The 27,951-nt window shown below is 45.0% G+C and overlaps 1 protein-coding gene across 6 annotated transcripts in view; it reads left to right on the forward strand.

Moving 5' to 3' along the window:
- Positions 1-27,951, forward strand: part of DOCK10 (dedicator of cytokinesis 10) — a 439,835-nt gene that overhangs the window by 295,043 nt on the left and 116,841 nt on the right. For all 6 annotated transcript variants that reach the window (XM_075340778.1, XM_075340775.1, XM_075340774.1 and 3 more), the window contains exons 22-28: positions 8,489-8,575; positions 8,678-8,770; positions 9,041-9,159; positions 12,050-12,119; positions 12,321-12,434; positions 24,423-24,494; positions 27,483-27,629. In XM_075340778.1, the coding sequence (XP_075196893.1) occupies positions 8,489-8,575; positions 8,678-8,770; positions 9,041-9,159; positions 12,050-12,119; positions 12,321-12,434; positions 24,423-24,494; positions 27,483-27,629 (702 nt within the window). The remainder of the gene's footprint in view (positions 1-8,488; positions 8,576-8,677; positions 8,771-9,040; positions 9,160-12,049; positions 12,120-12,320; positions 12,435-24,422; positions 24,495-27,482; positions 27,630-27,951) is intronic.

The following is a 27,951-nucleotide window of genomic DNA, read 5'->3' on the forward strand; positions in this document are numbered from 1 at the left end:
ACCCCTAATTCCTCTCCAGTTGACCTCAAAGCCACGGAATCCAAGGGCCCGTCCGCCAGGTCGATTCTCAGCTCGCTGTCCAGCCCAGAAAATATAGGAATGGCCGAGCAGCCAAATCACCGTTTTAGCAGCACCTAAAAGTAAAAAACCGTTAGTGCGGGAACAGCAACTGGCATTTTAACAGACAACCTGCAAAGGAAATTATCAATGAAGCAGTAGTTCCGGTCTGATATAGCGTGCAAAACAAGCCGAACGCCAGCGGCCAATACGCTGAATAACTTCATTGGGCAATCCCGCCCGGGCTGCCTCTGTTGCAGCCCCGATCCTAAAGGAATGAGTGCCAAACTCCAATGGAGAAAAAACCCAAGGACCTGAGGCATTTGCGAAAAAACCGACAGGAACTGGAATCTCGTCATAGGGGAACCATCTTTATGAACTAGGAAGGAAAATTCCCCATGGCGGACCGCCATATAATTATGAACCAATCTAACGGGGCACCCTGGTCCGGATATGGAAAATAAGGGAATCCAGCAGCCCTTACCGGATTGGTCAGTCTTGGATTTACGTATGCGAATACGTAAACCCACATTACTCAAAATAACATCGTCATGCCAGAACGGAGGATGTCACCAACGGCATCAACTGCAGTCCAGCAGGTCCCACATGCTGGATGGGCACGAGAGTCCCTCTGCTTGGGCATGAGGGTAAAGGTGTCGGAATTTCTGAAAGTCAAAACAGGACAAGGAATCAGCTATCATGTTACACGTACCCAGAACATAGCGAGCTTTTAACCAAATGTTGAGCTCCAAACATTTAAAAACCAAAAATCTCAGCAGCTTGATAACAGGCAGGGAAGACGAAGTCAGGTGATTAATCGCGTGGACCACACTGGAGTTATCCGAGCAAAATAAAATTCGCCTATTCTGAATAGCAGGGCCCCACATAGACACAGCTGCCACAATGGGGAACAACTCAAGGAGCGTTATATCGTAAATAAAACCGTTGGTATGCTAGGAGGAAGGCCAACGCTCCGCGCACCATTGGTCTTTAAAAATAACGCCAAACCCCAACGACCCAGATGTTTCAGAAAAAAGTGGTAGCTCTGTATTGGACACAAAACTGTCTTGAAAACAAGTGCGACCGTTGTACCTGGAAAGAAATTCTTCCCACACGGCCAAATCCTCACGCAAGCGGGAGGTAATCCGGATACGATGATGGGGGAGCCGAACCTGTTGTAGCCAGTGAGAGCCTGCAGGAAAAATTCTGCCCATTGGCATGACCCGACAGGCAAATACTAAGAGGCCCAGCAACGATTGCATCTGACGTAGGGTCACACTCCGTACAGCGCAGAACCCCTATATCATGGACAGCAGCTTCGACACCTTGTCATCTGGAAGCCGGAAGACCATTACGTTTGAATCGATCTCGATACCTAGAAAAGACAGGACTGGAGAAGGACCGATAGTTTTGTCCTCAGACAACGGAACGCCAAATCTGGCCATGAGGGTGCAGAACGTATCCAATAAGACTTGACAATGGGAGGAGCCTTGAGGGCCCACAAACAGGAAGTCGTCAAGTTAATGAATGACAGATTGGGAACGGGATTCAACCTTAACCGCCCACTCCAAAAACAAACTGAATAATTCAAAATAGGAACATGAGATTGAGCATCCCATAGGAAGGCAAGTGTCAAAGTAATAATAACCATCTACGAAGCAACCGATTAAATGGTAACAATCCGGGTGGACCGGCAGGAGGCGGAAAGCCGACTCAATATCTGACTTGGCCATGAGCGCACCCGGACCGGCTTTCCTGACTAACTCAACGGCTCTGTCGAAAGATACATAAGTCACCGACGCCTCACACTCGAGTATACCGTCATTAACGGAAGAACCTCTAGAGTGAGATAGGTGGTGTATCAAACGGAATTTTCCAGGCTCTTTTTTTTGGTATGACTCCAAGGGGGGGGACACCCGCAAGTTGGAAAATGGTGGTGAAAGGAAAGGGCCTTCAATTCTGCCTTTAGTTAACTCAGTTTTAAGCTTGTCTAGCAGGACGTCATGGAATTCATGTGCGGACTTAAGATTCTGAGCAAAAAGAGGGAGTCTGGTAAAGTTGAAGGGGATGAAGAACCCGAAACTGAATCCAAAGCGCGACTGCGCGGCAGCCTCTTTATTGGGGTAACGATCGAGCCACGGCCCCATCGCGGCTACGCTCACTGGGGTCTTTATGGTCGGACGGAGTTGACGACGATTTAGCTGGCAATTTTGGAGAAGAGCACTTGACTGCAGCATGTGTGCCTCCACAATTGGAGCATTCATGTTTATATCTGCAGAGACCGAAGAATCGGCAGTGACCCTCATTAAACAACCAGCACGTGCCGGGTCTACGCACGGCCACTGAACTGGAACCGGCGGAGTTGCCAGAGGCCACAGACGGAAAGGGGGTTTTTGGTGTCATCATGAAACGCAACCATGAGTCCGTAGCTTTTACTCCCCAACCTAAATGGGGTTGGAGTGCTAAACGGCGCCGAAAGTCTTCATCATAGCGCCACCAGGCCGAGCCGCCATGCGCTTTGAAAGAGTTATAAATTGAATCGGCATATATAAAGAGCTCAGAACAACGCTCGGGGTGCTTTTGACCCATCACGCAACCCATGACAAAAAAAGGCTTGCAGCCAATTGTTAATTGTTTTCGCGATTCTGGGTTTCCTCTCAAAAGGCCGATCAGCGGACCGCCGCTCTTTGTCAATCGTGAATTGTTCAGTGGATACCAGAGACCAAATGTCAATGTAGTCATTGGCCCATATTTTATTAGTAGTCTCGGTATCAAGGTGCGAACCCAAGGGGGAAATACCACAAAAAAAACCGTGTCCCTATGTATATCCGCACGGGGAGGGGGGTCGGGTCTCTTTTCAGGTTGCCGGCCAAGTAATAAAGGGTTAACTAATATCTTATCACCCGGGGTATTAATATGTGCTAGCAATGTTTGTAATGACATAGCCGTTGTATCAGGCCCTGCCCAAGCCCCCGAATAATTGTACTCACCGACAGCAGGAGGATCTGTAGGATTAAGCGGTATCTGTGGAGCAGCTGAAACGTGCGCCTGGTCTATATATGTCTCGGCGTCCCTCTGGCGGCTGGTTCTGTGTCGAGAGGGCCTACCAGACACTCCAGACTCATCAGACGACTCCGCCGTTGTTGAAGGCGAACGCCGTCTTGAGGACCGTGAACGATGACGTCGGCGAGAGGACCTGGACCGGCGCGTAGAATAGCCGGTATGTCGATCATGATCCCTATCGTAGCGACTACGCCTATAAGGGCTTCGGGAATGCGAAGAGGCTGAGGAGGCAGCAGAGCGGTTACCGCGCCCACGGCGTCGCCGACCGTGGGCCGTGCTTCCAGCACCCGCTGCATAATCCACCCAGGGGGCAGATTGAGTAGGAGGGGGCTGGGGTATGTTCTGCGCTGTGGGAGGCAAGGCCATCATTGCTTGTGCTGCAGGAGGCAAAGCCATCGCCGCAGGTGCTGCAGGAGGCAAAGCCATCGCCGCAGGTGCTGCAGGAGGCAAAGCCATCACCGCAGGTGCTGTAGGAGGCAAAGCCATCACCGCAGATGCTGCAGGGGGCCAAGGCATCACCGCAGGTGCTGCAGGAGGAGGCGAAGCCATCACCGCAGGTGCTGCAGGAGGAGGCGAAGCCATCACCGCAGGTGCTGCAGGAGGCGAAGCCATCACCGCAGGTGCTGCATGAGGCGAAGCCATCACCGCAGGTGCTGCAGGAGGCCAAGTCATCACTGCAGCCATAGCAGGATGAGCAGCCATCCCCCCTTGATTGTTAATGATTTGTGGCAGTGTTTGGGGTGCTACATTTGTGGCTTTTGCCACAGATCCCACCCTGCATACTTCTGAGGCATTGCAGGGTGTGAGGGAAGGGTAAGAAACTGCCACTGGGGGCATTAATTGTGCAGCATACTCCTCTGCTGAGGAGGAGGAGGAGCTGCTGCGGCTGTTATGGCCTCCCATAGCTAAGGGAATAGGCCTTACAGGAGGTTGAGGAAGTGCAGAGCGCTGCAGTGTTTGTGGGACAGCAGACGGAAGCAGAGCAGGGAGCGATGGTGTTAAAGCTGGCAGCGCCGCTTTGCCTGCAGGACAGGTAAGGCTTGCGGCCGCTGCATGTGTTGGAGCTGGGCGGGTGGGCGGGGCTTCACATGAGGGACGTGAACGCGCGCGTCCCGAGCGCGAGGCACGCACACGCCCCCCGCGCCTGCGCTGAGACGCTCCTGCAGAGGGGCTCAGACGCTCCGGAGGGCGGATTGCACGGGCAGGCCGCCTGCCGAACGGTTGTAGTGTCTGTGCCTCAGGAGGGGGGGGGACGCTGCTCACCTAGAATTGCAGCAAGCCATGCGTCCCCTTCCCTCCTGATCCTGTCCGTGACAGCGTCACCAAGTCTGTCAGTCATCTCTCACCAGCTTAATCCGGTTCTCACGCAGTGAGGAGAGGCTGGAATCAGGAAGAGAGGGACTTTATATAGGGGAAAACTATGGAACTCTGGGAACGATCCCATTGGGCAAAATCTATAAGGGGAGAGGCAAAATCTATAAGGGGAGGGTGTGTTAAATCGGACATGGGAAGAATGCTTAACCCTGTACTGCCTGGGCACAGCAGTCAGGGTGCATCCAGTTAATTACTGACATGCCCTATAAATGCCATTTTGTGTTGTTGGTTTCTTTTTGTAAATTCTAAATAGGTTTATGAACTAATTAATCATTTACTATACCTTTATAGTAGTTGACACTTTGTTTCTCTGGTGCCGTGCTTCAACTGTCCTACATAGACAAAGATTTAAAGGGAACCTGTCACCAGGTTTTTGCAACCTATGAGACCCTGATTACAGGATGTATCACTTACTAGGTTGCCTAGTGTAGATTTCATAAAATCACTGTTTTATCAGCTGAAGATTATCATTAGAGAACTAGTAAACCTGCTGTCATGTGTTATGGATAAGAAGATATGAAGATATCCAAAATAACGGTACTTAAAATGAAACTTGCACTGTGTACTGCACCCATACCTGCACTCAGTCATCATAAGACTTATTATGAGGCATTCTGGGACTTTCCTGTGGTTTAAGATGATTCAGCTTATTAGGAAATTATTAAATAAATGTATACTTGTATAAGGTTTTTTTTCCTGCAGCTTGATCAATAGTAAGGAATATGCTACCTTGGAAGGAATCCAAGAGATTTTGCTATAAGTGTATGAAGTTCCTTAAATAAAAGAAGTCTTGTTCCTCTTTAGATCAAAGCTCTTTGGTGAGGTGTGGATATTTTTGCATGCATGCAGATATTTGACTCCTATTTGGCTACAGACAATTAAGTATTGCATCTTGGAGTGTACCCCCAAATCACATGTAGTCCTCTATATTCAGGAGCTCTATATAACTTCACTGCCACCACTGATTGGCAGCTTTCTGCCTATGCACAGTGGACACAGAAAGCTGACAATCAGTGGTATGGGTGAGTTTATACAGAGTTCAGCATTTAGAGAATGGGTAGATGTGCTGCAGATAAAATAGTGATTTTATCAAAACTGCAGCAAGCAACCCAGTTGATGACCCATCGCTGGAATCAGGGTCTCTGCCCCTACATTGTGCTACTCAGATGGGGGTGTAAAAACCTGTTGATAGATTCCCTATAAAGGTAATTTACTGGCTTTCAGGGAGTAAAGGAGCTAACGGCATTCAGTATATACAGTGTATTGAAGTCTCTAAGAATTTAGACTTTCCTTTGTAACTTATGTCTATACAGCGGTAAGAAAAGAAAAACCAAGCTGTTACTGCAGTATACTATAGATATGTTAAAAAATGTTATCATGAAAGCTTCCAGAGATGAATACATGGTAGTGCCAGCCTAGAGTCTATACTTCAGTTAGAAGAGCCCTTCCAGTTCATCTATATGATTGACATCCCTAAAGGTTGAAAGGAACAATCGCACTCCTCTCCCTCAGAATTCAGGCAGAATCCTCCGTTTTGGAATATGTTCTTTTGTAGAGTCTCTTACAGATGATAAATGAGAGCGGTTGGTCCCAGCTATTTTTCATGTTGCTCTCTATAATATATCCCCAGTTACGATATTGATTATTTTTTGGTATATGGTCTATATTTTTTGTATGTTCTTTATCTTTGCTGTAAGACCTCCAATCCCTTCATTTAACTCCACATGACCAGAATTTTTTCGTAGCATTAATGTCTAGTTTTATGTAATTGCATCTCGTTGCGGTATGTCTAAAAGCAGATCTCAGCTGGTGAGGGCCGCTTGTTACAGCTGCAGCTCAGTACTGGTAGCAATCAAAACAGCCCAAAAAGTGTTACTAGAAGTGATGAAAGGGTAAACCCACATATAGTTTATAAGTCAAGCATATTCATGCGGAAAGCTCATTCCGCGCCTTTCCCCTTCTTCCTCCACCTTTCGAATGTGTGTATATCGAGCAGGCAGTCAGTCACTGCAAGAGGGCTGGGTATTAGTGGTGAGCGAATATGACTACGCTCAGGTGCTCGGTATGCGTAATGAGCAGTCCGATGCTCAGACAGGCTCCACTCATGTACCAATTATAATGGAAGTCAATCAGGTACTCAAGTGTTTTTCCAGAAGATCTTCCACATTGACTGCCATGATACACGGCATACAAGTCGAGCCCGTACAATCATCCAGCTGCTCGTTACAAGTACCAAGCATCCAAGCATGGTAGAGCTCACTCATCACTAGTTACCAGTACCGAGCATGATAGTGCTCGCTCACCACTAGTTACTAGTACCAAGCACCCAAGCAGGGTAGTGCTCGCTTATCACTAGTTACGAGTACCGAGCATGGTAGGGCTTGCTCATTAGTTATGAGTACCGAGCATGGTAGGGCTTGCTCATTAGTTATGAGTACCGAGCATGGTAGGGCTCACTCATCAGTAGTTACGAGTACTGAGCACCCCAGCATGGTAGTGCTCGCACATCACTAGTTCCGAGTACCGAGCATGGTAGTTCTCGCTCATCACTAGTTACGAGTACCAAGCATGGTAGGGCTCACTCATCACTAATTACGAGTACCGAGCATGGTAGTGTGCGATTATCACTAGTTACGAGTACCGCGCACCCAAGCATGGTAGTGCTTACTCATCACTACCAGATATCATCAATACCGGTTATCACTCCATTATAGCGCTCCTAGTGGACAAATGTTTGGGGGGGTTTGTGCTGTTTTAGTTACTAGGCTTACAGATCTTTAGCTATGCTATAAAATACTGCTGTATATCAGCACATTAAGTTGACAGATCCTCTTTAAGGTAGTACTGTGTGATACCTACCAGACAGAGTAGACCAGATTTCCTCTGGTTTTGTTTCCTTCCCATTGTCCTGCTTTGACCCATCAGCAACTACAATTGAGGGTACTTTCACACTTGCGTTCAGCGGAGTCCGTCACTATGTAGAATAGCGCAGTCCGTTAACGCACTGCGCTATTCTCCATAGACTTGTATGGACGACGCACTGTAACGCAAGTGTCATCGTTGCATCCGCTGGACGACGCAGCGTCGTTATTTTGACGCTGCGCCGGACGGGAGGAACGCAGCATGTAACATTTTTTTGAGCAGTGCAATCCGTTGGATTTCACTGCGCATGCTCTCTCTGGTTCCCTGCACCCGTAACCAAGGTAAATATCGGGTAACCAAGCAAAGTGCTTTGCCGATATTTACCCTCGCTACGTGCGCAGGAAGCCCGACACTTCCCCGTTTGGCTCCGCCCCCTCCCGCACTCCACTCCGCATGTATGTACATACACACACACACATACACATACATATACATACACACACGCACACTCACCTGTCCTCAGCACCATGGCCCCGCTCGGCTCCACCCACTCCTCACTCCGCCCCCGCACACATTCTCGGCGGCCGAGCGATCAGCTGATCACCCGGCGGCCGGCTACTGGGAGCGATCAGCTGATCACCCGGCGGCCGGCTACTGGGAGCGATCAGCTGATCACCCGGCGGCCGGCTACGGGGAGCAATCAGCTGATCACCCGGCGACCGGCTGCTGTGAGCGATCAGCTGATCGTTCACAATAGTCTGCCGCCGGTAAACTGTAAAAAAAAAAAAAAATCAAAACGAATTCCGTTGTTTTGCAGCATCCGTTGCATCCGTTGTGCCACTATATGCAACACATCCGTTGCATCCGTCACACAACGCAATGCAACGGATACCGTTCAACGCAAGTGTGAAACTAGCCTGACATAGCCAACATTTCTGTCTATCGTATGGTCTTCTGGGTGATACGGTACATTGGTATTGCTCCAATATAAAGGTTTAGTTTAGAAGTGTGCAAGTTTCTGGGGTTGTATGCTGCTTACAAATGAGGCGTAACTAATAGGGGATGACAAATTTATAAAATCCTCTCATGATATTTTTATTAATAATCTTCCTATCCCTTCTTTATGTGACAGTATACGGGAAGTGATTTTAAATGGGTTGATGGAGGAAAACCACTTTTTAAAGTATCAACAATAGTTGTATCAACAGTATATACTCAGGTGAGAGCTTCTTCTACATTGCTTCTATTTCAGATGTGGAAAGATATCTCTTCCCCCCTCCCCACAAATAAATGACTTTGTTGTATTTTTTATTAATTTTAGGATCCATATCTAAATACCTTTTTCCAGCAATGCCAAAAACGAGAATCCGAACTGTCAAAGCCTCCATCCCTAAACTTTCTAGCGTCTTGTAAGGTACGGCTTGTTCCTTAACACATTTGGAGCCAGATCTGATATGTCTGTAAATCCTGCAGTAAATCTTCTGTATTACCATGAATTGTGGCCATCTTGAAGTCCTTACATTAAATTCATACACTCATTAAGTTGTTGGTATTCCTACCCAAGGAAAAATCCTCAAACACTGGACAGCAATAACATCATGTATAAATGCCGAACAATCCGTCTGTTAATTCCAATTTTCTTTAAGGGTAAGTTGTAACACTTTCCATGATTTCCCTTTCCCAGAACCTGCTGAATATTGAGAAGATCCACATGGTTATCAGCTTTCTCCCTGTTTTGTTCAATCAACTCTTTCATGTTCTGACTAAGAATAATGATGATGATGTGATCACAGTGACTACAAGGTACTTATAATCTATGGATAATGGTGGCGGGATTGGACGTGATTAGAAGATTGTGGTCCATGTCTTCCAGAAACAGTGCCATGCCTGTCCACAGGTTGTGTCTGAAATTGCTGCTCAGCTCCATTAAAACGATTGGGTCTGAGCACAACCCGTGGACCATTGTGAGGCTGTTTTGGAGTTTGTATATATGTTTTTAATTCACGTCAATAATTATTTTTCTATTAATCATTTCTAATTAATTTCTGCCACTCACTAAGGCTGCTTTCACACCTCCGGTTTCTGCAATGCGGCACACTCCGGCACTTTGCAGGAAAATCGCAACCGGTTTTTTTTGCTGCCGGTTGCGATTTTCCTGCATAGACTTTAATTAGTGCCGCATTGTGCCGCATGGCCTTGCGTTCCGTCCGGTTTTTGCCGCATGCGGCAGATTTAGCCGATGCTGCGGCCGGATGGAACGTTGCCTGGCACGTTTTTTCGTGCGGCAAAAAAAACCGCATCGCGCCGCATTCGGCCGATGCGGCGCATTTTTCAATGCATGCCTATGACGGCCGGATGCGGCGCGATGCGGCAATAACCGCATCCGGCCGTCGCATGCGGTTTTTGCCACTGCGCATGCTCAGTAGCATGCCGCAAGCGGCAAAAACCGGACAGGCCGCATGTAAAAACGTATGCAAAGGATGCGGTGTTTTTTCCGCATCCGTTGCATAGCTTGCACAGCCGGATTGAGCCGCAGAGCTCAAGCCGGATGTGTGAAAGCAGCCTAAGGAACATGCATTGGTATGTTTGTTATTTTATTTGTATAGCTGGGCAACCTCTTTGAATGAGCTTTGATGACCTGTCCTTAGTGGGGGTCCATTACACGATAACTCCACCATCACCTCTTTTCAGTGCCGACGAAAAGTAAAAATTGTACATAGAAGGAACAGCACAGCTTCATATACTGTTGCACCCTAAATGATCTAATTGACTAATACTTTTGCTTTCTATTATGTAACATGTATCCATCATTAGAATGCCTATAACAAACATCATTTATAGACTCTGAATGTGAAATAATTCTAGACCTTGATGTCTTACTGTGAAGCCTGAGTGTCAGTGGGTACTGTAGCTCTGTCATTGTAGTCATGAACCAGAAGGCTCAGAGACAGTGATTCCTGCAATATGAGAGTGTGCCACTTCTTAACCTTGCCCATTGTTTCATATGTCTCCACGCAGATAGAGTGCCTCTAGTCAAGCCCATTACTGTTCCATAAATTAGTGTTGCTCCCCACACAACAAGATGTCCCCACACTACCCCCACATATAGTGAGATGTTCCCATAAGCAAAGTCCCATACATTACTCACAGCATGATGTCCCCCCAGTCTGTCCCTACATACATTATGATGTCCCCATCAATACATTCCTCCACACATAGTGTAATGTCCTCCCCACATAAAATATGATGTCCCCATCAATACATTCCCTCACAAATAGGGGTACTTTGCACACTACGACATCGCAAGCCGATGCTTGCGATGCCGAGCGCGATAGTCCCTGCCCCCGTCACACATACGATATTGTGTTATAGCTGCCGTAGCGAACATTATCGCTATGGCAGCTTCACACGGACTTACCTACCCTGTGACGTCGCTCTGGACGGCGAACCGCCTCCTTACTAAGGTGGCGGGTCGTGTGGCGTCACAGCGACGTCACGCGGCCTGCGGCCAATAGAAGCGGAGGGGCGGAGATGAGCGGGACGTAAACATCCCGCCCACCTCCTTCCTTCCGCATAGCCGGCGTGAGCCGCAGGACGCAGGTAGGAGATGTTCCTCGCTCCTGCGACTTCACACTCAGCGATGTGTGCTGCCGCAGGAACGAGGAACAACATCGTAACATCGGTCCTTCCGAAATTATGGAAATGACCGACGCTACACCGATGATACGATTTCGACGCTTTTGCGCTTGTTAATCATATCAAAAACGATTTACACACTCCGATATCGACAGCGATGCCGGATGTGCGTCACTTTCGATTTGACCCTACCGACATCGCAGCTGCGATGTCGTAGTGTGCAAAGTACCCCATAGTGTTGTGTTCCCATAGTCCCCACACATGCAATATGATGTCCCATCAATACATTCCCTCACACATAGTTTTTTGTCCCCATAGTCCACTCGCATGCAATATGATGTCCCCATCAATGCATTCCCTCACACATAGTTTGGTGTCCCCATAGTCCACTCGCATGCAATATGATGTCCTCATCAATACATTCCTCCATACATAGTGTGATGTCCCCTCCAACCCTCCACACATCTTGTGTTGTTCCCACTAGACCCCCCACACACAGTGTGTTGTCCCCACAAGACCCCCCCACCACACACAGTATGATGCCCCGATTGAGATTTTCTATTTAACGTATTTAGGAATTTATTTATGATCACATTTTCTTTAGTTATTTTTTTCCTTTTTCCCAGAAATCCCCTTTATACCCAATTATAACACAGTAGGCTCCTGGGCCTCCCTGGTGGTGGCTCAAGGCAGCCGTCATCTTGTCTGTTAAATCCATGCGGGGATTTGGAGCTTTGTATCACAGTGTTGTGGATTTAAAAATTATCATCATGATAAAAGCTAGAAATTCACTTTACTTCTTTTTTATTAACCAGCCTATCTCCCTTTTAAATTAAATAAAGAGGAAACACATTTCCACCGGGGAGTAAAAAATCTCAGAAGAAATGAAATCCATTAACAGTAATGCACATCTCTGTGCCAGGCTTTATCTGAAGGCTTTCAGTCGCTTATGAAAACTGTATTGAAGATGATATGACATAGACTGTTCTACCTGCCGCCCTGTAGAGCTATTCATCATTCATATTTCCAATTGTGTCATTCCTGTTTTTTACTGTAGGGTCCTAACAGACATTGTAGCTAAATGCCACGACGAGCAGCTGGAGCACTATGTCCATTCCTACGTGAAGGTACGACAGGCCCTGTAATGAAATGACACATTATTGTCCCCTCACGCAGCACATTTGCACAGTTGAGACGGACACATAATGGGAGATCTGCTAATTAACATCATGTAATGAATTTACTGTCAGCCTCACTATTATGTGTCATCACATAACCTCCATGTATTAAATATATCATTTTCTTTTTTTCTACATTTTTCACCTTAGTATGTGTTTAAAACACAATCACATGGCGTCCAGACAGTCCATGAAGAACTTGCCAAAGGGGTGACAAGCCTTCTGAAGTGCAATGAACTTAATACAATTAAGTTAGTACTAAGGGTAAGTCCTATATTTCTAAAGTATGTATCTAAAAATGATGAAGATGTGTACAGGAACATAAAGGGTATTCATAGTATAATGAAAGGGTATGCACCTTTCTGAGGTTCTTTGGGAGAATTAATTTACACCAGTTTTCCTACTTAAAAGAAATCATAAATTATGGTGCAATTATGACTTTTTTCCACCGCTCATGCCATGTTTCCTAAAAGTGAGCAAAGCTTAATGGAAGGATGCATTGCCATTCTCAGGGCAACAAATTTACACTGCCGCAACATATGGTAATTTTTGCAGTGTGATGCCCATGGGACGACACGCCAGGCTAGCTAATCAAAGTATGAGCCTCACGTGCCAGGAGGTGAGGGGCAAATTCACAATGCTCCCGTCCAGTAGCCACAGATGACCGACCCGTCCGCTAGACTGGGTCCTGTGAATCATACTAATGCCACAACCTGTCCAAGGTATTTAGATGCTGCTATCAAGCTCTAGCCATAAGGTGCCCATACACCTTAGATAAATGTGTCTCCTTACACCCAAAGAGTGTTTTCAGACACCTTACATAGCTGTGTCTCCATACCCCCACAGGTGTTTTCAGACACCTTACATAGCTGTGTCTCCTTACCCCCACAGATGTTTTCAAACACCTTAGAAAGCTGTGTCTCCTTACCCCAGCAGGTGTTTTCAAACACCTTAGATAAATGTGTCTCCTTACCCCCACAGGTGTTTTCAAACACCTTAGATAGCTGTGTCTCCTTACCCCAGCAGGTGTTTTCAAACACCTTAGATAAATGTGTCTCCTTACCCCCACAGGTGTTTTCAAACACCTTAGATAGCTGTGTCTCCTTACTCCCACAGGTGTTTTCAGACACCTTAGATAGCTGTGTCTCCTTACCCCCGCAGGTGTTTTCAGACACCTTAGATAAATGTGTCTCCTTACACCCAAAGAGTGTTTTCAGACACCTTACATAGCTGTGTCTCCATACCCCCGCAGGTGTTTTCAGACACCTTAGATAGCTGTGTCTCTTTACCCCCGCATGTGTTTTCAGACACCTTACATAGCTGTGTCTCCTTACACCCATAGGTGTTTTCAGACACCTTACATAGCTGTGTCTCCTTACCCCAGCAGGTGTTTTCAAACACCTTAGATAAATGTGTCTCCTTACCCCCACAGGTGTTTTCAAACACCTTAGATAGCTGTGTCTCCTTACCCCAGCAGGTGTTTTCAAACACCTTAGATAGCTGTGTCTCCTTACTCCCACAGGTGTTTTCAAACACCTTAGATAGCTGTGTCTCCTTACTCCCACAGGTGTTTTCAGACACCTTAGATAGCTGTGTCTCCTTACCCCCGCAGGTGTTTTCAGACACCTTAGATAAATGTGTCTCCTTACACCCAAAGAGTGTTTTCAGACACCTTACATAGCTGTGTCTCCATACCCCCGCAGGTGTTTTCAGACACCTTAGATAGCTGTGTCTCTTTACCCCCGCACCCATAGGTGTTTTCAGACACCTTAGATAGCTGTGTCTCCTTACCCCCATAGGTGTTTTCAGACACCTTACATAGCTGTGTCTCCTTACCCCCACAGATGTTTTCAAACACCTTAGATAGCTGTGTCTCCTTACCCCAGCAGGTGTTTTCAGACACCTTACATAGCTGTGTCTCCTTACCCCAGCAGGTGTTTTCAAACACCTTAGATAAATGTGTCTCCTTACCCCCACAGGTGTTTTCAAACACCTTAGATAGCTGTGTCTCCTTACCCCAGCAGGTGTTTTCAAACACCTTAGATAGCTGTGTCTCCTTACTCCCACAGGTGTTTTCAAACACCTTAGATAGCTGTGTCTCCTTACTCCCACAGGTGTTTTCAAACACCTTAGATAGCTGTGTCTCCTTACTCCCACAGGTGTTTTCAAACACCTTAGATAGCTGTGTCTCCTTACTCCTACATGTGTTTTCAGACACCTTACATAGCTGTGTCTCCTTACCCCGGCAGGTGTTTTCAAACACCTTAGATAGCTGTGTCTCCTTACTCCCACAGGTGTTTTCAAACACCTTAGATAGCTGTGTCTCCTTACTCCCACAGGTGTTTTCAGACACCTTAGATAGCTGTGTCTCCTTACCCCCGCAGGTATTTTCAGACACCTTAGATAAATGTGTCTCCTTACACCCAAAGAGTGTTTTCAGACACCTTACATAGCTGTGTCTCCATACCCCCGCAGGTGTTTTCAGACACCTTAGATAGCTGTGTCTCTTTACCCCCGCAGGTGTTTTCAGACACCTTACATAGCTGTGTCTCCTTACTCCCACAGGTGTTTTCAGACACCTTAGATAGCTGTGTCTCCTTACCCCCGCAGGTGTTTTCAGACACCTTAGATAAATGTGTCTCCTTACACCCAAAGAGTGTTTTCAGACACCTTAGATAGCTGTGTCTCTTTACTCCCACAGGTGTTTTCAGACACCTTACATAGCTGTGTCTCCATACCCCCGCAGGTGTTTTCAGACACCTTAGATAGCTGTGTCTCTTTACCCCCACAGGTGTTTTCAAACACCTTAGATAGCTGTGTCTCCTTACTCAAACAGGTGTTTTCAAACACCTTAGATAGCTGTGTCTCCTTACTCCTACATGTGTTTTCAGACACCTTACATAGCTGTGTCTCCTTACCCCGGCAGGTGTTTTCAGACACCTTAGATAAATGTGTCTCCTTACACCCAAAGAGTGTTTTCAGACACCTTACATAGCTGTGTCTCCATACCCCCGCAGGTGTTTTCAGACACCTTAGATAGCTGTGTCTCCTTACACCCAAAGAGTGTTTTCAGACACCTTACATAGCTGTGTCTCCATACCCCCGCAGGTGTTTTCAGACACCTTAGATAACTGTGTCTCCTTACTCCCACAGGTGTTTTCAGACACCTTAGATAGCTGTGTCTCCTTACTCCCACAGGTGTTTTCAGACACCTTACATAGCTGTGTCTCCTTACCCCCGCAGGTATTTTCAGACACCTTAGATAACTGTGTCTCCTTACTCCCACAGGTGTTTTCAGACACCTTAGATAGCTGTGTCTCTTTACTCCCACAGGTGTTTTCAGACACCTTACATAGCTGTGTCTCCTTACCCCCGCAGGTGTTTTCAGACACCTTAGATAAATGTGTCTCCTTACACCCAAAGAGTGTTTTCAGACACCTTACATAGCTGTGTCTCCATACCCCCGCAGGTGTTTTCAGACACCTTAGATAACTGTGTCTCCTTACTCCCACAGGTGTTTTCAGACACCTTAGATAGCTGTGTCTCCTTACCCCCACAGATGTTTTCAAACACCTTAGATAGCTGTGTCTCCTTACTCCCACAGGTGTTTTCAGACACCTTAGATAGCTGTGTCTCCTTACCCCCGCAGGTGTTTTCAGACACCTTAGATAAATGTGTCTCCTTACACCCAAAGAGTGTTTTCAGACACCTTACATAGCTGTGTCTCCATACCCCCGCAGGTGTTTTCAGACACCTTAGATAGCTGTGTCTCTTTACCCCCACAGGTGTTTTCAAACACCTTAGATAGCTGTGTCTCCTTACTCAAACAGGTGTTTTCAAACACCTTAGATAGCTGTGTCTCCTTACTCCTACATGTGTTTTCAGACACCTTACATAGCTGTGTCTCCTTACCCCGGCAGGTGTTTTCAGACACCTTAGATAAATGTGTCTCCTTACACCCAAAGAGTGTTTTCAGACACCTTACATAGCTGTGTCTCCATACCCCCGCAGGTGTTTTCAGACACCTTAGATAGCTGTGTCTCCTTACACCCAAAGAGTGTTTTCAGACACCTTACATAACTGTGTCTCCATACCCCCGCAGGTGTTTTCAGACACCTTAGATAGCTGTGTCTCCTTACACCCAAAGAGTGTTTTCAGACACCTTACATAGCTGTGTCTCCATACCCCCGCAGGTGTTTTCAGACACCTTAGATATCTGTGTCTCCTTACTCCCACAGGTGTTTTCAGACACCTTAGATAGCTGTGTCTCCTTACTCCCACAGGTGTTTTCAGACACCTTACATAGCTGTGTCTCCTTACCCCCGCAGGTATTTTCAGACACCTTAGATAACTGTGTCTCCTTACTCCCACAGGTGTTTTCAGACACCTTAGATAGCTGTGTCTCTTTACTCCCACAGGTGTTTTCAGACACCTTATATAGCTGTGTCTCCTTACCCCCGCAGGTGTTTTCAGACACCTTAGATAAATGTGTCTCCTTACACCCAAAGAGTGTTTTCAGACACCTTACATAGCTGTGTCTCCATACCCCCGCAGGTGTTTTCAGACACCTTAGATAACTGTGTCTCCTTACTCCCACAGGTGTTTTCAGACACCTTAGATAGCTGTGTCTCTTTACCCCCACAGGTGTTTTCAAACATCTTAGATAGCTGTGTCGCCTTACTCCCATAGGTGTTTTCAAACACCTTAGATAGCTGTGTCTCCTTACATCCACAGGTGTTTTCAAACACCTTAGATAGCTGTGTCTCCTTACTCCCACAGGTGTTTTCAGACACCTTATATAGCTGTGTCTCCTTACCCCCGCAGGTGTTTTCAGACACCTTAGATAAATGTGTCTCCTTACACCCCAAGAGTGTTTTCAGACACCTTACATAGCTGTGTCTCCATACCCCCGCAGGTGTTTTCAGACACCTTAGATAACTGTGTCTCCTTACTCCCACAGGTGTTTTCAGACACCTTAGATAGCTGTGTCTCTTTACCCCCACAGGTGTTTTCAAACACCTTAGATAGCTGTGTCTCCTTACTCCCACAGGTGTTTTCAGACACCTTAGATAGCTGTGTCTCCTTACATCCACAGGTGTTTTCAAACACCTTAGATAGCTGTGTCTCCTTACTACCACAGGTGTTTTCAGACACCTTACATAGCTGTGTCTCCTTACCCCCGCAGGTGTTTTCAGACACCTTAGATAAATGTGTCTCCTTACACCCAAAGAGTGTTTTCAGACACCTTACATAGCTGTGTCTCCATACCCCCGCAGGTGTTTTCAAACACCTTAGATAGCTGTGTCTCCTTACTCCCACAGGTGTTTTCAGACACCTTAGATAGCTGTGTCTCCTTACATCCACAGGTGTTTTCAAACACCTTAGATAGCTGTGTCTCCTTACTCCCACAGGTGTTTTCAGACACCTTAGATAGCTGTGTCTCTTTACCCCCATAGGTGTTTTCAAACACCTTAGATAGCTGTGTCTCCTTACTCCCACAGGTGTTTTCAAACACCTTAGATAGCTGTGTCTCCTTACTCCCACAGGTGTTTTCAGACACCTTAGATAGCTGTGTCTCCTTACCCACGCAGGTGTTTTCAGACACCTTAGATAAATGTTTCTCCTTACACCCAAAGAGTGTTTTCAGACACCTTACATAGCTGTGTCTCCATACCCCCGCAGGTGTTTTCAAACACCTTAGATAGCTGTGTCTCCTTACTCCCACAGGTGTTTTCAGACACCTTAGATAGCTGTGTCTCCTTACATCCACAGGTGTTTTCAAACACCTTAGATAGCTGTGTCTCCTTACTCCCACAGGTGTTTTCAGACACCTTAGATAGCTGTGTCTCTTTACCCCCATAGGTGTTTTCAAACACCTTAGATAGCTGTGTCTCCTTACTCCCACAGGTGTTTTCAAACACCTTAGATAGCTGTGTCTCCTTACTCCCACAGGTGTTTTCAGACACCTTAGATAGCTGTGTCTCCTTACCCACGCAGGTGTTTTCAGACACCTTAGATAAATGTGTCTCCTTACACCCAAAGAGTGTTTTCAGACACCTTACATAGCTGTGTCTCCATACCCCCGCAGGTGTTTTCAAACACCTTAGATAGCTGTGTCGCCTTACTCCCACAGGTGTTTTCAAACACCTTAGATACCTGTGTCTCCTTACTCCCACAGGTGTTTTCAGACACCTTAGATAGCTGTGTCTCCTTACCCCCACAGGTATTTTCAAACACCTTACCGTAGATAGCTGTGTCTCCATACCCCCACAGGTGTTTTCAAACACCTTAGATGGCTGTGTCTCCTTACTCCCACAGGTGTTTTCAGACTCCTTAGATAGCTGTGTCTCTTTAACCCCACAGGGTGTTTTCAGACACCTTAGATAGATATGTCTCCTTACACTCAAAGGGTAATTTCAGACACCTCAGATAGCTATGTCTCCTTACACCCGCAGGGTGTTTTCAGACACCTTAGATAGATGTGTCTCCCTACCACCACAGGGAGGATAGCAGTATAGACTGCTTATACAGTGCCTACAAGTAGTATTCAACCCCCTGCAGATTTAGCAGGTTTGATAAGATGCAAATAAGTTAGAGCCTGCAAACGTCAAACAAGAGCAGGATTTATTAACAGATGCATAAATCTTACAAACCAACAAGTTATGTTGCTCAGTTAAATTTTAATACATTTTCAACATAAAAGTGTGGGTCAATTATTATTCAACCCCTAGGTTTAATATTTTGTGGAATAACCCTTGTTTGCAATTACAGCTAATAATCGTCTTTTATAAGACCTGATCAGGCCGGCACAGGTCTCTGGAGTTATCTTGGCCCACTCCTCCATGCAGATCTTCTCCAAGTTATCTAGGTTCTTTGGGTGTCTCATGTGGACTTTAATCTTGAGCTCCTTCCACAAGTTTTCAATTGGGTTAAGGTCAGGAGACTGACTAGGCCACTGCAACACCTTGGTTTTCTTGGCTGTGTGTTTTGGGTCGTTGTCTTGTTGGAAGATGAAATGACCCATCTTAAGATCCTTGATGGAGGAGCGAAGGTTCTTGGCCAAAATCTCCAGGTAGGCCGTGCTATCCATCTTCCCATGGATGCGGACCAGATGGCCAGGCCCCTTGGCTGAGAAACAGCCCCACAGCATGATGCTGTCACCACCATGCTTGACTGTAGGGATGGTATTCTTGGGGTCGTATGCAGTGCCATCCCAGTCTCCAAACGTCACGTGTGTGGTTGGCACCAAAGATCTCGATCTTGGTCTCATCAGACCAGAGAACCTTGAACCAGTCTGTCTCAGAGTCCTCCAAGTGATCATGAGCAAACTGTAGACGAGCCTTGACATGACGCTTTGAAAGTAAAGGTACCTTACGGGTTCGTCTGGAACGGAGACCATTGCGGTGGAGTACGTTACTTATGGTATTGACTGAAACCAATGTCCCCACTGCCATGAGATCTTCCCGTAGCTCCTTCCTTGTTGTCCTTGGGTTAGCCTTGACTCTTCGGACAAGCCTGGCCTCGGCATGGGTGGAAACGTTCAAAGGCTGTCCAGGCCGTGGAAGGCTAACAGTAGTTCCATAAGCCTTCCACTTCCGGATGATGCTCCCAACAGTGGAGACAGGTAGGCCCAACTCCTTGGAAAGGGTTTTGTACCCCTTGCCAGCCTTGTGACCCTCCACAATCTTGTCTCTGATGGCCTTGGAATGCTCCTTTGTCTTTCCCATGTTGACCAAGTATGAGTGCTGTTCACAAGTTTGGGGAGGGTCTTAATTAGTCAGAAAAGGCTGGAAAAAGAGATAATTAATCCAAACATGTGAAGCTCATTGTTCTTTGTGCCTGAAATACTTCTTAATACTTTAGGGAACCAAACAGAATTCTTGTGGTTTGAGGGGTTGAATAAACTTTTCACAATTTAAAAAAAAAATAAAAAAATAAATAACATTCTTTTTTGCTGCAGTGCATTTCACACTTCCAGGCTGATCTACAGTCCAAATGTCACAATGCCAAGTTAATTCCGAATGTGTAAACCTGCTAAATCTGCAGGGGGTTGAATACTACTTGTAGGCACTGTAGATGCCTAGGCGGCAAGTTCTCTTTCACAAGAGCAAAAGGATCAGGCACTTACATTCTGACTGCCCGTTCTCTCACTGAACATCTGTGTGACGAGAGTCAAGATATACACTAGATAGTTGATCAATCCCAACAAAATTAAGTATCAAATATGGCTCTAGAGTTTCCCTTCAGTAATCCTGTAAAATATATTTATAAATTCAAGTAATGTTTAATATTAGCAATCAATAGGTAAATATGAAGTTTTGTGGTGTCTGTAAAAGACTTATACCGAGATGATTAATAGTGGGTGCCAAAGTTGCATTTACACCCAGACCTGGTGTATGAGGGTGCCCAATGGACCCCTCTGCAGTATAAGACGACACCAACGTTAGGTTATGTGCACACCGTCTTTTAGACAAGTTTCTCAAGCAGAAGATGCTTCAGGAAGGAAGGTTGTTTTTTTTTTTTTTTTAAACTTTGTATACAAACCAGTGAGCGACTTTGAAGCAGAAGCCACAGAAGAAGAATGATCGGGTCTCTTCTTTTACCTTTTGCGGGTTTACTAATGTGAATTGTTTGAAGAAGGCGAAAAACAATGATATACACAGAGCAAATCATTTTTAGATTGCAGCGGTTCATTCTTTTTAAAGTTTAGTAGGCACTTTTCCCGAGCTAAAAAAAAGGCTTTGTGTACACATACCCTTATTGATGCATATGGTTGATTTGAATTTTGCATTGTGGCCCTAGAGATAGACAGCACAATATAGATTTTATAGCCATAAAGTCCTGTAAGTGTGTATAAATGCCTATTTAGGGGCCACTGTGTAAAAAAAACTGATGGGGCATTCAACTGAGAAATTATCATTTTAATCATTTTATATATACCGTATATATATATATATATATATATATATATATACTGTATATAATACAGTTCAAAAGTTTAGGGTCACTTAGATATTTCCTTATTTTTGAAAGAAAAGCACATTTTTTTTCGGTGAAGCTAACATTGAATTAAACAAATACACTCTATACATTGTTAATGTGGTAAATGACTATACTAGCTGCAAATGTCTGGTTTTTAATGCAATATCTACAAAGGTGTATAGAGGCAAATTTCCAAAAACCACCACTCCAGTGGTCTAAAGGTACCGTCACACTAAGCAACATCGCTAGCAACATCGCTGCTAAGGAATGACTTTTGTGAAGTAACAGCGATGTTGCTAGCGATGTTGCTGTGTGTGACATCCAGCAACAACCTGGCCCCTGCTGGGAGGTCGCTGGTTGTTGCTGAATGTCCTGGACCATTTTTTAGTTGTTGCTGTCCCGCTGTGAAGCACAGATCGCTGTGTGTGACAGCGAGAGAGCAACAACTGAATGTGCAGGGAGCCGGCTTCTGCGGATGCTGGTAACCACGGTAAACATTGGGTAACCAAGAAGCCCTTACCTTGGTTACCCGATATTTACCTTCGTTACCAGCGTCCGCCGCTCTCACGCTGTCAGTGCCGGCTCCCTGCTCCCTGCACACGTAGCCGGAGTACACATCGGGTAATTAACCCGATGTGTACTCTGGCTAGGAGTGCAGGGAGCCAGCGCTAAGCGGTGTGCGCTGGTAACCAAGGTAAATATCGGGTTGGTTACCCGATATTTAGTTACCAAGCGCAGCATGCTTCCACGCATCGCTGCTGGCTGGGGGCTGGTCACTGGTTGCTGGTGAGATCTGCCTGTGTGACAGCTCACCAGCAACCCGTGTAGCGACGCTCCAGCGATCCCTGCCAGGTCAGGTTGCTGGTGGGATCGCTGGAGCGTCACTTAGTGTGACGGTACCTTAATGGTACATTGTGTTTGCTATGTTAGAAGGCCAATGGATGTTTAGAAATCCCTTGAAAACCTTTACAAGTATCTTAGCACAGCTGAAATCAGTTTTGCTGATTAGAGAAGCTATAAAACTGACCTTCCTTTGAGCTAGTTGATAATCTGGAGCATTACATTTGTTGGTTCCATTAAACTCTGAAAATGACCAGAAAAAGAAAACTTTCATGTCAAACTCGTCAGTCTATTCTTGTTCTTAGAAATGAAGGATATTCCATGCGAGTAATTGCCAAGAAACAGAAGATTTCCTACAATGGTGTGTACTACACCCTTCAGAGGAGAGCACAAACAGGCTCTAACCAGAGTAGAAAGAGAAGTGGGAGGCCCCGCTGCACAACTGAGCAACAAGACAAGTACATTAGAGTCTCTAGTTTTAGAAATCGACGCCTCACAGGTCCTCAACTGGCAGCTTCATTAAATAGTACTCGCAAAACGCCAGTAACAATGTCTACAGTGAAGAGGCAACTCTGGGATGCTGGCCCTCAGGGCAGAGTGGCAAAGAAAAAGCCATATCTGATACTTGCTAATAAAAGGAAAATATTCATATGGGCAAAAGAACACAGACATTGGACAGGGGAAGATTGGAAAAAAGTGCTATGGGCAGACGAATCGAAGTTTGAGGTGTTTGGATCACACGGAAGAACATTTGTAAGATGCAGAACTACTGAAAAGATTCTGGAAGAGTGCATGATGCCATCTGTCAAGCATGGTGGAGGTAATGTGATGGTCTGGGGTTGCTTTGGTGCTGGTAAAGTGGGAGATTTGTACAAGGTAAAAGGGATTTTGAATAAGGAAGGCTTTCACTTAATTTTACAATGCCATGCCATACCCTGTGGACAGCGATTGATTGGAGCCAATTTCATCCTACAACAGGACAATGACCCAAAGCACACCTCCAAATTATGCATGAACTATTTAGGGAAGAAGCAGGCAGCTGGTATTCTATCTGTAATGGAGTGGCCAGCCCAGTATCCAGATCTCAACCCTATTGAGCTGTTGTGGGAGCAGCTTAACCGTATGGTACGCAAAAAGTGCCCATCAAGCCAATCCAATTTATGGGAGGGGCTTCTGGAAGCATGGGGTGAAATATCTCCAGATTACCTCCGAAAATTAACAACTAGAATGCCAAAGGTCTGCAAAACTGTAATTGCTGCAAAGGGAGCATTCTGTGACGAAAGCAAAGTGTGAAGGAGAAAATTATGATTTCAAGTAAAAATCATTATTTCTAACCTCGTCTATGTCTGGACTATATTTTCTATTCATTATGCAACTCATTCGATAATAAAAATAAATAGATAATAATAAAAGTATGATTTTTCATGGAAAAGACAAAATCGTCAGGGTGACCCCAAACTTTTGAACCGTAGTGTGTGTGTATTTTTTTTATATATATATATATATATATATATATATATATATATATATATATATATATATATGTGTGTGTATGTATATATATATATATATATATATATATATATATATATATATCTACTATATAAAGCTGAATGTGTGATGTCGGTGGGGAGACGGATAGAGAGAGAGAGACAGACAGAGACAGAAAGGGAAAGAGACAGAGAGATAGAGACAGACAGGGAAAGAGACAGAGACAAACCTGGAAAGAAACAGACCTGGAAAGAGACATACCTGGAAAGAGACAGATGGGGAAAGAGACAGACAGACATGCAGACAGAGACAGGCAGACAGGGAAGGAGGAGACAGCCAGAGACATAGACAAAGATAGATGGGGAAAGACACGGACCTTGATATAGACAGACGGGGAAAAAGACAGAGAAATAGAGACAGACAAGAAAAGAGACAGACAGAGACAGGCAGACAGGGAAAGAGACAGGAAAAAACAGACAAAGAGATGGGGAGACAGACTGGGAAAGCAACAGACCTGGAAAGAGAGAGATGGGGAAAGAAACCGAGAGATAGACACATACAAAGAGACAGACAGAGACAGACGGGGAAAGAGATAGACGGGGAAAGAGACAGACGGGGAAAGAGACAGACCTGGAAAGAGACAGACGGAGCACATTACTTGGCCAATTTAGTTAAATCTGTGTGGAATATCTGGGGTGTTGAAATATATGTTGTGAAATGCTTCTATTAGCTTAGTTTTTGCCTTTTAATAATTACATTTCTATTTATTTGTTTTGTGGTTTTTGTGTGCAGAATACATTTTTGTTAATACATTCTATTTTGTTAACAGCAGTTATTAACCCAGGCGAAGCCGGGTAGTACAGTTAGTATATATACATTTCTCTAAAAGTTAGGCACCGACTTACTAGAAATAACAGCGGATTTGTATTCTTTTGACAGCACTCCCAGTTTTTCTTTGAAATAATTATCAAGTCCATGGCTCAACATCTCCGTGATAAAGACATGATGCAGGTAAATTGTTGGGTATATATGTTCTGTCACTTGTGAGTGAGCTGCAGAATAACATGAAGACAGTGAGCAGCATACATTTCTGTTTTTAAAGACATGTCTGATCATTGTGCGGTGTGAGCTGGCACCAAGAATGACTCTGCTATGACTGCTACCTCTGTTCTAGGAAGTCTGAAATTGTGGTAAATGTGAATCTAGCACATATTGTGAAGATCTTTCACCTTGTTTCCTAAAATACTGAGTCTTATTTTCTATTCTTTTTTTTTTTAACCTTTCATATGCATAGAAACATCAAACAAGGGTTTAGCAGCCATCAAACGGACTATTCTGGAGAGGACACAATTTATTAATTTAAAAACAAAAAACCTTTGCTTTAAGATTTGCTTCTACAATTATACAAGGTCCAAGCAGCTGTGAATGCTTTAAATCCAGGAGTTTCCTGAAGACTTCCCCTGCATTAGTTTTGGAGGAGATGGTGCCCATCATATATAGTCATACACACTATATGTACAATATTATATGCACACACATTGAAAAAGTGCCAAATTTGAGTCAGGATAATACCTGTCCTAGCATTGTCCATCTACAATTTTTGGAGGCCTCCAGGTCTGCCAACATTGGGCTTATATTATGCCTTAGTGTATTGTAACTGCCACTAAATGAACACATCTTCAGGCCCCAGGAGGACTAAATAGGATGTAAAAAACTGATTCAAATATTTAAAAATAAAATTGTCACGGCTGGGTAAACTGTAAATTAATAAAATGTTGTTGCTCTTAGGGGTACTTTGCACGCTGCGACATCGCAGGCCGATGGTAGCGATGCCGAGCGCGATAGTCCCCGTCCCCGTTGCAGCTGCGATATCTTGTGATAGCTGCCGTAGCGAAAATTATCGCTACGGCAGCTTCACGTGAACTTACCTGCCCTGCGACGTCGCTCTGGCCGGCGAACCGCCTCCTTCCTAAGGGGGCAGGTCATGCAACGTCACAGCGACGTCACACGGCAGGTGGCCAATAGAAGCAGAGGGGCGGAGATGAGCGGGACATAAACATCCCGCCCACCTCTTTCCTTCCTCATTGCAGCTGGGACGCAGGTAAGGTGATGTTCCTCGCTCCTGTGGCTTCACACACAGCGATGTGTGCTGCCGCAGGAACGAGGAACAACATCGTAACATCGGTCCTTCCAAAATTATGGAAATGACCGACGCTACACCGATGATACGATTTCGACGCTTTTGCGCTCGTTAATCATATCAAGAACGATTCACACACTACGATCTCGACAGCAACGCCGGATGTGCGTCACTTTCGATTTGACCCCACCGACATCGCACCTGCGATGTCGTAGTGTGCAAAGTACCCCTTAGAGTATGACATCATAAAGCAATGTGTTTTATTATATTTTAAAAAGAAGTAAAACATGAGACACTACATCAGTTTGGACTCATCTTAACCTAGCTGACCAGAATAAAGTTTACATGCCATTTTTCCCATAGAGTGAACATTTTAAATGGTCTCTGTTATAACAGAATGACTGTTCAAACCAAGTACAGGCACTCATTCAGCATGGTGGGGCCAATCATTTGAGTTCACCTTCCGACCTGCTTGTTTTCCCTCTATCTCCACCCATCCTTCTTCTTTGATTGACAACTCTGGCTTCACAGAGCAGAGGAGATAGAGGGCAAACAAGCAGGTGGTCTCACCATGATGCACGAGCGCCTGTACTTGGTTTGAACAGTCATTCCACAAAGATTTTTTTAACATTTTTATTACATTATATGGTAAATTGATTGGTTTCATTAAACAAAATACAACTCTTCCTTTAAAGGCAGAGATGAAAAAAGTAAATAAAAAAATAAAATAAAATTGACGGTGTCCTCATGAGGTTAAATAGTCTCATATATTAGTACCTACAGTAGAGATTCTCTACATTTTGTAGGTTGTGAGCCAATAGAGGGATAGGATCATAAGCAGAATTGGACTGGCTACCGGAGGAACCACCAGTAATACCAGGCCTGGCTCTGGTTACCTGCACTGAACTCCAGAGCTCTCACCTAAGCTCCGTAGTGCAGCCTGGACTGAACTCAGGGTTTGCAGGACTGAACCGCGAGCGCTGACTAATTCAACGGCGTTCAGTTCATGACAGCTGCGGACAGGCCGGGTTAAACCCCGAAGCACCCACCGGTAGCCAGTCCAACACTGATCATAAAGGTCACCAATTAACCTGATTTTACCTTGTTTAACTGCCAGTGATTTAGCTTAGATCATGGCAACAATTTCAATTCCCCCATGACCCTAGATGGGGAGCAGGAGCGGACACAGACAATAAAGTACGCCTTTCCAAGAAGAGTACAGTATACGGGCCCTTAGCAGTCCAATAGCTCACCATGCTGCACTATTCCACCTGTTTTGGAGGTAGAAGTGGCCCCCTTCTTGGGCTCTTGTGCAACTGTACAAGTTGCACCAGTAGTATGTTTGACACTAGTGGGAAGCCACATTCAGGGGGCAACAGAGGCAAAAATTTGATTCCTGAGCAGCTGTAGACATTGAATTCCAAGATAGTGACCATTAAATAACACCTTCATAATAATACATGTTGATACCATGATAGTAGTGTCTATACTATAACACATTTTTCATAACTTTCCTATAATTTTGACATACAGATTTACTGTTGCTGAAAATATGCCACCTTTGCTATATGAAACAACTACTTTCTTTTGTAAAAAAAAAAAAATACATTCTGCGTCATCACATCATACAGTCATCTGTACAACTTATAGTTATGGCATTATTTGTAACAACAATGAAGAAGCTGTTGTCAGACCTCTTAAAAGCATTTCTTTTACTGCCTTTCTGTTTCCACCTGACATATGACAGCTCTTAGAACACCTCTAGAGGTAGCGCATTTAGATCTTTTATATTTCTGTTATATCCAGTGAGTGAGTGTGCAGCAATTTATCTCTGATTGAAACTTTCCTCCATTTGTAAGGTTGAGCGCACTAAAAGGTTCCCTAAAACCTTCCACAACGAATTGGAATCACTTGTCATGAGCTTCTCTGACCATATCATTTGGAAATACAAAGATGCCATGGAGGAGACAAAAAGGGCTAACTCCAGCATTGCCTGGTTTCTGAAGGTGACAGTTGATCATTGATTCTTTTTGTTCCTATTGTAGTTTTCTGTTTAGCCCATTGTTTGCTTGGGCTCTATTAAAGGGTTTGTAAGCGAAATACACTCCTTCTATGCCATTGGAACTCCAAATTAGTAAGATTTGTTTTCCGAGCGCTCGGGAACTCATTGCAGCACACACGCTTTGTGGTGTACTCAAAGTTTTTGTTTTATTAGATCATGTGGCCAGCTTATATAGTACCTCAAACAAAGAAATACCTACTCTGAACTATGCACCAATAAGAGCCGCAGGGGTATGTATAGAAATGTAAAACTTCCCCCCATCAGTG

The sequence above is a fragment of the Anomaloglossus baeobatrachus genome, chromosome 3 (genome assembly GCF_048569485.1).
Source record: "Anomaloglossus baeobatrachus isolate aAnoBae1 chromosome 3, aAnoBae1.hap1, whole genome shotgun sequence".
NCBI classification, from domain to species: Eukaryota; Metazoa; Chordata; class Amphibia; order Anura; family Aromobatidae; genus Anomaloglossus; species Anomaloglossus baeobatrachus.